Source organism: Panthera leo, chromosome B4, assembly GCF_018350215.1.
Source record: "Panthera leo isolate Ple1 chromosome B4, P.leo_Ple1_pat1.1, whole genome shotgun sequence".
Taxonomy (NCBI): domain Eukaryota; kingdom Metazoa; phylum Chordata; class Mammalia; order Carnivora; family Felidae; genus Panthera; species Panthera leo.
The window spans coordinates 11303220-11315845 of record NC_056685.1 but is presented as its reverse complement, the minus strand read 5'-3'; the positions used below and the strand labels follow the sequence as shown (position 1 = coordinate 11315845).

The following is a 12626-nucleotide window of genomic DNA, read 5'->3' as shown; positions in this document are numbered from 1 at the left end:
GCCTCTGATTTTCCACAAGAATCAGGAATTCCAGAGCTGTCGTTCTGGTTCACGATAGCTCACTAAACCAATCGCTCAGTAAAATTATATCCATCCCAAATTAGACCAAGAAATAATCAGATGGCACTGAAACGATCTGCCCTATTCGCTTAGAGTCAGCTATTATTGGATCATTGCCTTCTTGTTCTTTTTAGTCATTCAACATACAAATCAGATTGACTGTATTATTAACTGTATTAACACCGTTGCCGCTAGCCCATTACCATTCCTGTGCCCTGTGACTGGGCAGACAGACGTTACCCCCAGGCCTCGGGCCATAAATTAAAATGTTCTTTTCCACTAAGCATACTATTTCCCCCAGTGTTAGGCCAGGACAATATTAAAGGCTGAAGGGAGGAAAAAATGGAAAAGAAACCACACAGTGAAAAATGATGGTGGTGACCCTTGGCTTCAGAGCATCAAAGAAATAGACAGATGTCTTTTAGACCTATTGTTCCAGACCAGAATCAACTCTTAAAGTAAGAAAACCTGTCTGCTAACTCTCACGATAATCTTACTGACCCCAGAGAACCCAAACAGATAAAAACAGTAGTGGGAGTCAGATGGTGTGAGCAACTCTCCAGGCAGAAATTAGACAATTTCAGAAGTGGCAGAAACTCTTTCCAGTTTGATCTCTGATCTACAATCTCCACTAATTCACACACCACTGATGACATTTTGTAGTGCTGATTCGGTCCGCTGACAAGCAAACAAAGCAAAAACACATTTTGTTTTCACACACAGGCTTCAAGAACACGTATGCGTATGAAAATTGGTATCCCACTTAGATAGGATGTCTGCTCATTAAAGTGTGCCTTCTAAGCTCCTGGGTGGCTCAGTCAGTTGAGCACCTGATTCTTGGTATCTGCTCAGGTCATGATCCTAGGGATTGAGCCCCGAGTCAGCCTTCACACTGAGTGTGGAGCCTGCTTAGGATTCTCTTTCCCCCCCTGGCCCCCCTCACCACTCACGCTCTCTCTCTCTCTCTCTAAGATAAAAAAATAAAATAATAATAATAAAGTGTGTCTTCTAAAACCTCTACTTAGCAATTACGTAGAAAGCCAGATGTTTGGGGCACCTGGGGAGCTCAGTCCCTTGAGTGTCCAACTTCTGCCTGGGTCATGATCTCACGGTGCATGAGTTCAAGCCCTGCGTGGGGCTCTGTGCTGTCAGCACAGAGCCCGGAGCCTGCTTCGGATTCTGTGCCTCCCTCTCTCTCTGCCCCTCCCCCACTTGCACTCTGTCTGTCTCAAAAGTAAACATTAAAAAAAAAAGAAAACCATATGTTTATGTGAATGCTTAAACTAAACGTATCAAAATTCTACTTCTTAAAAAACTAGGCCCTTATGAATTGGTACCTGTGTCTCACCAACCAGTTCAAATTAGAGGCATATCCTTAACCTTAGTTAAGTTATGCATACAAATAGGGAGACTCCTGCTAAAAATAGCCCTTCTTTTTCACTCAAAAAAAAAATCCCATTTTCCTCTTCCACTTGGTAAATCCCACAATGACTAGCAAATTCCCCTAATAGCTTTGAGAACCGTGACGAAACGTTCTTAAATATTCATACCACTGGCGTGATTTTTGCCCAGATCAATTCTCATTCTGACTACATCCCTGCATCTAAAACCACGGGCGCAGTTCGCGTTGTGACAATGCTCGTCACAGGGGAAGGCATCAAAATGCCAGCACAGTCACTGCGTGTCACCGCTCTGGTTCCTTGAGGTCTTTCGGCGGAGCTAAATCTTCATGCTAATTGCTTCACGGATCCCAATGCAGAAGACAAATACATTCCAAATGAATGCATGCTGCCTGCTTCCTTCAAGAACACAACTTTTTCGCCTTTACCTCTCTGACAGGGTCTCACATTTTATCTCTGCCCTTTTCCAGACGCTTGTGAAAGGTGGATGTGGAGCCTGACGACGCCAGTCATTTTTTCTTAGCTCACCAACAGGGAGCATTAAAGGAAGCCTGCTTTGGGGAGGCGGGGACAGGACAAAAGATTCAGTTCTTCTGGAATTACAAAGCCTCCTATAGCCACAGCCAAAAAACTACTAACACTGAAAGACACAGAAAGTGTCCGTGTGGGCCGTATATGCACTTGGGGCAAGGGTATGTTTCACTTGGATGATAAAGGTTGAAGGGGTTTTGGACAGCCCCCGCCCCCTCCCAAAATGTGCCCCTTTGGCATGTGGATTATTTTGAGCTAAAGCACTTGACACCTTGCAGGCTCAAGAGAAACTTCTGTCCCTCCCTTAACCACACGGCAAAATCTAAACTGGAGGCGTTTCCCAGAATAAGGATTATTAACAGAGACAAATTTTATCTGAGTGACCCATCTGTATGGCAGGGCAAACAACGGATTAGCAAACATCTCCTCTTGTCGCCCAGAGAAGTGCATTCTTTTCCTCTGAGGTCCAGACCCCTGCCCCCTTGTCCTTAGCTCAGAGAGACACAGACACCTCATTTTCCCTGTCTTTGCAATTCCCAGGTGTATGTGGATTCCCTGTATGTTTGCCTATTAACATTGCATTTTCTTGGTGCAAAGAATTTTTATTTTCCCTTGTTCGTTTGTCTCAGGTCAATTTGATTCTTAGTCCAGCGAGAAGGACCTTTGAGGGGACAGGAATTCTTGCTCCTCGACAAGGTAATGACTTGGAGGAAAGTGGCGCTCCCAGCGTATTGTCCACCTCTCTTTGTTAACTGTGCAGTCTCACAGGCGGTGCATCGCGTCGTGGTCTGCAGAGGTCTCCTGTGGGACAAAGCATCTCCGTGCCGAAGTGGCTCTTCAGGGTGGTCCTCGTCCTCACTCCCATCCCTTACGGTAAGGAAACCAAAACTAGAGGACACTCAAGTCCTCCTTCTCCTGTGACTGCTACAAAGATCCCATGTCCTCCTAACAGCAGACACATAGCTTTTATAGGGGCCAGTGGACAACATCATCAGATGGTGGGCAAAACCTTAACAGTGAAGCTGGGGTGGCTGCTTATGATAACCCCAGCTGGCCCACCATCACGTGGCCATTCCTACTCCCTGGGGCCCTCTGGAAAGCTCTGATTTTAAGTCCTTTTTTATGTTTACTTTAATTCTGGTTAAGGGCAGATGGATCCACAGGTAACTTGAGGGAAAGCCTTTTTTTAAATTTTTTTAAATGTTCATTTTTGAGAGAGAGACAAAGAGAGCGCGTGAGCACGAGTAGGGGGGAAGGGCAGAGAGAGAGGGAGACACAGAATCTGAAGCAGGCTCCAGGCTCTGAGCTGTCAGCACAGAGCCCGACCTGGGTCTCGAACTCACAAACCATGAGCTCATGACTTGAGCCGAATCAGATACTCCACCGACTGAGTCACCCAAGTGCCCCAAAGGAACAGTCTTTTAAGTTCCATGCCAGCCAAACTCACATATCGATATCCTTTCTAATTAGTTTTTCAAGATCCCGCATTAAAAAAGAGTCCTTATTGGTATAGTAATTACTACATTAAAAGGACTTTTGGCTATATCTATGTAAGAAAAAAAAAAAAAAGTCTATCAGGGCCCCTGGGTGGCTTAGTCGGTTAAGCGGCTGACTTCGGCTCAGGTCATGATCTCGCGGTTCATGAGTTCAAGCCCTACATCGGGCTCTGTGCTGACACCTCAGAGCCTGGAGCCTGCTTCAGATTCTGTTTCCATCTCTCTCTGCCCCATCCCTGCTCACACTCTGTCTCTCTGTCAAAAATAAATTAAAAATAATTTTTTTAATTAAAAAGTCTATCAATAACCTGATTAAAAAAAAAATCAAAAGCTTGAGGAGTACCTGACTGGTTCAGTCAGTGGAGCATGTGACATTTGATCTCAGGGTCATGAGTTCAAGCCCCACGTTTGGTAGAGATTACTTAAAAATAAAATCTTATTAAAAAAAAAAAGCTTGAAATACCAAAACATTGGAAATATTCAAAATATCTATCTATAATAGAGGACTGGTTAAGTAAATTAGAATCTAAAAATACACTGGAGTACTACACAGCCATTTAAAATAATTAAGTAAATTTATGTGTGCTGATAAAGAATTATCCCCAAGATATACCGTTAGGTGAAAAAAAGGAGGTACAAAGTGCCCACTGTGTTCCCATTTGCATAACACACACACAAAGACAGACACACACACAGACACACACACACACACAATCTCTGGAAAGAGACAAGAAACAAGTTACACCGTTGCCTCCAGCAAGAGGCCTAAGAATGAGGAGAGTTAGTTATTATCTATTTTACTATGTACATGCACTGTTTTTCCATTAAAAGTTACTTAATGGGGGTGCCTGGGTGGCTCAGTTGGTTAAGCATCTGACTTTGGCTCAGGTCATGAACTTGAGGTTGGTGAATTTGAGCCCCACGTCGGGCTCTGTGCTGAACAGCTCAGAGCCTGAAGCCTGCTTCAGATTCTGTGTCTCCCTCTCCCTCTGCCCTTCCCCTGCTTGTTCTCTCTCTCTCTCTCTCTCTCTCTCTCTCTCTCTCTCTCTCTCTCAAAAATAAATGAAACATTAAAAAAAATGTAAAGAGTTATTTAATGAACTAGAGAAAATTTTCGAAAGCGACGGTGAGAACAATCGATAATCATCTATGCAAAATGACTATCCAGCTAATGAAAGCCTCTAACTAGGTCCATCTAGCTACACCTACTATGAAATGTCAGTAACAACCCCATTAGACAGTGAAGTTTTAACCCTTTGTGATGTCTGGATATCTAAATAGGGAAAAACACCTGGTACGAATCGGCCTCATGTACCTGGTTCCCAATTAGCCCAGATACCTTCACCAATGAAGATATTCAATAGCTTTTTCACAAGAAAAAGGGGGAGGTGGGTCAAGGGACTTTTCTTCATAGAGATCACTGATACATAACATCAGGGAACTCACTTGTAGGGAAGGGGGAAGCTGACATGGGCCCTGAAGGACGAGTATGTTCCAACAGGTAAAAACATGAGGGGAGAAGAAAGGAAGGCAAGAAAGGCAGGTTGACAGAACAGAAGCAGAACATAGCCCAGAGCCAGGCCCTCAACAGGGCAGATGCTAAACACACGGGGGCATTGTGGGAAGAGAGAAATGTTTTGTGTATGTGTGCAGAGCACATCGCGAAAAAACAAACTTTATGTATGTGTGTGTAAAACTACAAAACGCACCACTGATGCTCACAGCACCTGGAATAATGGCCCCCTAGGGCTATCCACACCCTGATCCCTGGGGTCTGTGAATGTTAGCTTATGTGGCAAAAGGGACTTTGCAGCTGTGATTAGATTAAGGGTCTCAAAATGGGGCTGTTGTGCTGGATAACCCTGGTGGCTCAGTGTAATGGCAAGGGTCCTTACAAGAGGCGGGCAGGAGGACAGAATCGGACGAGATGGTGTGCTGGAAACAGTGGTCAGAGAGATGTTGTCGCAGAAGGGGACGAGAGCTAAGGCATGCCAGCAACTTCTAGAAGCTTCAAAAAAGCTAAGAATGGGTTCTCCTTAGATGCCCTAGAAGGGACAGAGTCCTGCCAACATCTTGATTTTGCCTCTAAGGCCCACTGGAGGACTTCAGACTGGAACGGGAAGACAAAACTGTGAAGTCTTAGTCCACCAAAATCTGTGGCAATTTGTTACAGCAGCAATAAGAATCCAATACAAATACAAGTCTATATTAATAGTATTCATCTCTATTTTACAGATGAGGAAACTGACCTCATCAAGGTTCAACAACTCGTCCAAATCTCAAAGACGAGGACTCAAACTCAAGTGTGAAGGCTGGATGGAGTGCTGTCACGGGACAGGTAGCTGGAGACACATTATGGACATTGCAGAGATCAGAGGGAAGAGTGTCAGTGCCGCAGGCAGTAACAAGGCATGAGGTTTTGAACAAAAGAGGGAAAGGAACAGAGCTGACTAAAATATGGTATTCTTGGTCTGATCAAACATGTCATAGGCAACTGTGTTCTTTTACATCAGTTTGAACAGAAACAGAGAAGTGTCCTCCCCGACAAAGGGATATGGCTTGGCCATGTAAGAAATCCATTTATGGCAAACATACTCATGCTTATGCTACAGATGCTTTCTACATTTGCAACTTGAAAATTACCTTCCCTTTCTTTTTACCTTAGTAAGTGATAAGTCCATAATTGGCTGAATCTCCCTACACTAACCAATGAAATGCCCTGTACATCTTTTCATAACTGAGCTGTACTGTTTACAGATGGTTCCATAAACAAAGTGGTAAAGAGAACTTGGTCAAGATGCAAGACTAAAGCCTTATTAGCTTATTTCTAAAAGCATATGCCGATAATTTTCCAATTCTATCAATAACCCTGCATGATAACATTATGCCTACTTGATAGCTGAGAAAACTTCAGTTCAAAGAGGTTAAAAATTTTACGAATGAGGTAACAAGTGATGTTCTAACCCTGGGCTGTTGCCAGAATCATGCTTTTTCATTTTTAGCCAATGCCATCTCTTCAGGTATAGTTAATTTCATAATTGAGAAAAGGTAACAAGACTGCAAAGGGTGTAGAGATTTTTTTGCTATATTTTGCCCCCAAAAAAGAATGTCCAAATTCCCACACACACTAAATCAATAGCAATCTGGGCTCTGATGGGAAAATTCACTGAAATTTTCTTAGCCAGACAACCCTCTGGCTAATAACTTTGGCTTCTTTCTAAGGTTCTGACAATGTTTGCCCATTTCAATCCCAAGGACTGAAGACCGAAGGTTCCCTTGCCTCCGACTTCCAGGTGCCCACACTCTCTGTTAAAGGACACTGGAAGAATTTTCAGTTTGAACTTTCTGTTCGTGTTCTGAGTCTACTCTTCAGTGTTTTAAAACTGGGCCCCCTCTTTATTGCCTTTCTATGTTAAAATTCTACATGATAATTTGTATTCTTTTCAAAAGTACAAAAACACAATAGACTCAAGATTGACCCTTGTATTTCCTCACCTGCTAATTCCTCTTTCTAAACTCCCCACACGTCTCATTATCCATTTCCTGATTAATAGAGTGAACTTCATCTTCAAGCACAAATGACAAGTTCTGCCATTTCCTAAAACATGATCACATTAACACTGTCCCAGCTGAAAGAAAAGTGCATACATCCCTAGCCATTTGTGCCTTGGTACCCAGCTTTATTCACCAATCACACACAACACAAACTACCAAGCAATTTGTGGGGAGGTGCTGATGACGACGTTACTTCTGGATGAAAATGAGAATAAGTCTGCCTAGTGGCTACCCACAAAACCCAAAGGTCATCCCCTGAGATACCACTGCACACAAAACAGAGGCCAGAAGCACGAGGATACTGTCCTTTGAGCTTTTCTCAATGACTCAGCCATGGAAGTGATGACCCATCGCAGAGACGATGGGCATGAATGGAAGGTCTGCTCTACCTCTGCCAGCCCTGGCCATTCTCAGATGATAGGAACGGCGTGCCCTGAATGCTCTGATCCCTGCAGACGCCATCAGCCCTGGCCCCAGGCTGCTTGGCTGCTTCCGTCGAGGCAGAGAAACATGCTGTTGGCACATCACATCCATGTCTTTCCCCGTGCAAGGCAGAAGGCACCCATTACAAACTCCACGGCTCTGCTTCCTGGAAAGTGCACTACTGAGGGGGGTGCTGCTCTGAGGTGTGTGAGATTCCCCAGGGCAGGTGATTTGAGGGGTTCCAAAAGGCTTGCTTGCCCAGAAACATCTCCCCAAATTGGCCCATTGAAGAGCTGGAGACACTTCTTTGGGTCAGGGACGTATCTACAGACATCTCTGCTAAAGCCCAATGTGTCTCCTGGGAGCCACATGTGCACCTGCTCGGCATTAAGTCCTGACGACAGTGATTAAGGACCCATATTTCAGTCATTAGTTAGCTCTGGCCCTGGGAAGGTGGACCCCACCATCACAGAAACCTGAACTACAAGCTGGAGCTGACCGCTATAAGAGGCACGGTCACCTTGCACTGCTTCCCGCAGGTGGTGAGGCACAGTGGCAATGTCCCCTGACCCCGCTGCTGCTGCCTCAGCGAGCAGGTCGCACATCTGCGAGCTGGCAGGGGAGTAAACAGCACGGGCTGCCCAGTCTGCAAAGGACTAGTGAGCCCTGTGATACGCCAGGCCCTGGGGATACGGAGGCCAATGGAAGGCACATTCTGCCCCACGAAGCTCCCACGCCAGCCAGAGGGGGCCAGACCGTAAACAAAGACATGTGCCAGGTGTTGGTAAGAGCTAGAAACAAAGATAAAGTGGTGGGGGTGGGGGGGCAGGGGAGACAGAGTGTGCATTGATGGAAGGGGTGGCCGAGGTAGGCACTTTGCTGAGGACTGAGCGGCACAGGGAAGAGATCACGGGCAGATCTAGAAGACTTTTGCAGGCCAGGGAACCACGCATGAAGGGCCCACAGCTGTGTGAAGGAGGGACAAGGCAGGATCATGAGATCCACAAAGAGCGTTAGCACCCGTGGTTCACGGCAAGGGTTCGGTGGGGTCTGGGGTACCTGAAAGATCCTGAAAGATCTCCATTCCACTGATGGTGCGACACATCTTACTTCCATGTGAGAGCTTTAAAAAAAAGCACAAAGGCTCAAGGCGGGCACTGGCTTCACAGATGCTATCATTCTAGCTAATTTAACAATATTCTCATGCTCCCTAATAAAAAAGCAGAATTGATCATGATTTAGTCAAAGTTCCTCGAGACAGCGAGAAGGCCCTTCATTCTAGCCTGAGTGATGTCACACAGCTGCTTAAACTCACCCTGGTTTTGCCTCAGTTTGGCCACGTGCAAGGTGGAGACGGTGCCCCACCTTCTGCTTCAGGTAAGGGCCGCTAAGGTACACGCGGGGCCCGCCCTCGGACCCCCTGTGGGCACAGGCTCACACCCCAGGGGCTTGGCCGCCCACGCTCCTGGTGTGTGTCTTCTGGACTGCGCTGGCCGCGTGGAGAATAATAACGCTACTCTGCATGGAATCGCTAATCTGCTGGACGCCTAACAACTGGTCTGTACCTTTCTGGAACGGGCACTTCATCCTCATAACGGCTAAAGCCATTTCACATGCCCATCCACAAAGGAGGCTATGGAAATATATCCAAACCCCACACGCACACAAATAGAACACTAAAACGATTTAACTTTTTTTTTCTTTTGCCAAATACTTTGATGCTTCTGAAAAGTATGCTTAAAAATAGAAACTGGAACACCAATTGTTTTCACCATTAGATCAGATCTACCTCACCAGCAGCAGCAAAATGAACCCCTTTCTCTACGCACTGCTGCCTGCCTTTCTCCTCTAAGGAAAAAAAAAAATCACCATGTCTCAACCCTCATAAATGGCAGGAGCTAAAGAGATCCTCTGTCGGTCTCCAGGATGCTCCAGTCCTGGCATCTTTCCTCAGGGTAAACACCAGGGACAATTACAATGATTTTGTTTCTTTACTTGGTTTTTAAACAAATGTACCAGCCCAGGTCTCCCAAGTGTGCACGGCTACCAGCTGGCCATCCCTCTCTCTCACTCTGTGAGCTTCACGGTACTTGAACAGAAAAGATCAAAGTATAAATTTTTAAACGGAAAAGATAAGGGGTGCCTGGGTGGCTCAGTTGGTTAAGCATCTGACTTCAGCTCAGGTCATGATGTCACAGTTCATGAGTTTAAGCCCCATATCGGCTCTGTGCTGACAGTTTGGAGCCTGGAGCCTGGAGCCTGGAGCCTGGAGCCTGCTTTGAATTCTGTGTCTCCTGTCTCTCTGCCCCTCCCCCACTCATGCTCTGTCTCTGTCTCAAAAAATAAACGTTAAATGGAAAAGATGAGAATATATGTCACATCCTTGTTCCTCAGCAGAGCATTGGATACTCAAGCAAATGATATGTAGTCAATGATAATTCGTAAATGGTAAAGCCTTCGTCATGCTGTAATAACATACCTAGAAAATCTGGGTTCTCTAAAGATGCTGCTTAAATTTCCAAGTAAAAGCTACAGTAAAAATGTTGGAAACATGTTAGGAGAAAAGAATTAAAAGGTATGCATCAGTTAATGTCCATGAGCAAGACACAAAACCCAAAAATCATGTTGGAAAAGAGAAAATGGTCAAGTCTTACAATTAAGAAATCAAGGCATAGTAAAAGTTAGCACAAAGTAAAAAGCGTAACAGGCTAGGGCCGGGGTGAAGGAATAATTGCAACCTGTACGACAAAAACTTAACACCCCAGTGACACCAAGGGCTGTCAAAGAGGCTGCCCCCCCCCCCCCCCACACACACACCTCTAGGGAGCACTGATCACAGAAACCACGCCCAGTTGAGATGCTCTGGTCTTGCAATTCAGTGTGGGCAAGGATACAATCACGCAGTTCACAGAATGGCCAATGAACATATTAACTGCTGCCCGACCTTACTAGTAGTCCAGGAAATGAGAAATAAAACCTCAACAGGACAGCTTCCTTCCCATCAGGCTGGAAAAAGGTCACTTTACGGGCTGCCTGTCAATTGCCAAAACATTCTTGGAAACTAACCTGGCTGTACCTGTTAACTTTCATCTTAAGAAACCTACCCTATAGAAATAAAAACATTACATAAGGATGTATGTGTAAAAATGCTTACTGCAGCACTGTAAGTAGTGGAAAATAACGAAAGTACTGTGAATGTTCAGTAATGGGGGAATAGTGCATCCATGCCATGGAATATTATATGTCTAATGAAGAATTAGAGCTACGTGTATTTACCTAAAGGGGTGCAATATCCCAATTAATCTACAGGGATGTAAATATCCCAAATGACTAAAGTAAGCTATCCTACAGTCATCCAGTGGAATACTCTAGCAGTTAAATTAAATGATGAAATCTACGTGTATTAACATAACAATAGGTGAGAAGAAGCAGGTTACTAAGAGATATTGACAGTATAGATTCCATTTAGGTCCTCTACAAGACGCACACACATATACACCGATAATCATAAGGCCCTACAACTGCTGGAACATAAAGTACGGACATATGGAGAAAAAGTCTCAGGGCGCCTGGGTGGCTCAGTTGGCTCAGCTGGTTAAGCATCCAAGTTCAGGTCATGATCTCGAAGTTTGTGAGGTCAAGCCATGCGTTGGGCTCTGTGCTGACAGCTCAGAGCCTGGAGCCTGCTTCAGATTCTGTGTCTCCCTCTCTCTTTGCCCCTCCCTCGCGCACTCTCTCTCTCTCTGTCTCTCAGAAATAAATAAACCTTGAAAGTGTTTTTAAAAAGTCTCAAGACACATAATGCAAATGGATAGCAGCTTCAGGAACAGGTTGACCCTGGGAAGAAAGGGAATGGGGTGTGTCTCCATAACCGGATCCTGTGCCCAAGACATTTTTGAGGGAGAAATCAGAAGCAAATAAGGCAAAATGTTTATCAACATTTGCTTAATCTGGGGGGGGGGTTACCCAGTAATCTGTTCATTTATTTTTCTGTACTTTGTGGGAAATATGAGTATTTCGTGATTTTTTAAAAACTTTAACCTGAGGCAGAATAGCCATCGGTGCCTTCACAAAACTGCAGAGCTGGGGGCATGCAAGCAGGGAGGCCCTGGGGCCCAGTTTCCTTGGTACAGGCTCAGTTTATGCATGGCAACACAGCACAGTAACTCACAGACCTGATGTTCATTCATGAGGCACATTCGCTGAACCTCAATGAGCCCGTCTCCTCCTCAGGACAATGGGGCAAAGTGAGACCACATACCTCATGGGGCTGTTATAAGGGTTAAATGGAAAGATGGAAATTGTACACTCACTCCTTAGGGTGATCAGGAAATACTAATTATTTTGATGAGGCGATAGGGCCTACAATGAAAATGTTCACAGAACATCATAAGAACACAGAGAAAAGAACAAAATGTGCCTGGCCAAAACTGAGCACTGGACTTTTGCAAAGCAAGGGCATATGAGTACCCTTTTAGGAGCAGAAATTTTCTAGAGTAAACTTTGATCTAGTAAAGAGAAGGCCCCGTCTAGGTTCAGAGCACATGACCAACAGGGTTAGGATGCAACCACAGAAGCCGGTGCCCCTTCCAATGGCCTCCACATGTTGGCCAAATAGTGTCAACTTTAACTATTTAACTCCTGGCCTCGTTATTTCTTTGAGCTGATTTCATCGAGGACTTCTTGGCCATTCTGATGAGATGTACACATCATATTAGTAGGGCACAGTGACCCACTAATGATGACAGAAGAAGAGAATAAAGTCCCCGCTTTCACATGGTTAGAGAACAAAAACCAAGACCCAAGAAACATTGGACAAATAGAAACAAGTCACTGTGGAATCTAGAGCGAAATGTGGCAGCATGGACAAGAAGCTGGAGAGTGGGGAACATGGTAAAGACTAGCATCGCCACACAGACCCAGGAAGGAGGAGGCCCAACCCGGGAGAACCGGAACAGGAAGAGTGTCCGTGGGAAAAATGAGCGGAAGCTGCAGCTAAGACTCATTCCACGTCTCAGTACATTCGAACGTCTTTCCCAGTAACAGAATCCCGACAGCCAGTGGTTGGCTACTCCCAAACCCATTACCCCTTCATTGAAGGCACAGAGCTAACTACTAGCTATCACCTTTCAGGTACATGTGGCTGTGTGACTGAGCTCTG

At 45.2% G+C, this 12626-nt stretch overlaps 1 protein-coding gene across 5 annotated transcripts in view; it reads right to left on the bottom strand.

The window, feature by feature from the left end:
• The window catches only part of CAMK1D (calcium/calmodulin dependent protein kinase ID), a 501235-nt gene that overhangs the window by 276602 nt on the left and 212007 nt on the right, over positions 1-12626 (bottom strand). Inside the window, exon 1 of one of the 5 annotated variants that reach the window (XM_042944886.1) lies at positions 8525-9623. The exons of the other annotated variants lie outside the window; for them this stretch is intronic. Coding sequence (XP_042800820.1) covers positions 8525-8581 — 57 coding nt within the window. The 5' untranslated portion in view covers positions 8582-9623. Of the gene's footprint in view, positions 1-8524; positions 9624-12626 lie in introns of those variants that run through there. 5 annotated transcript variants of the gene reach the window in all.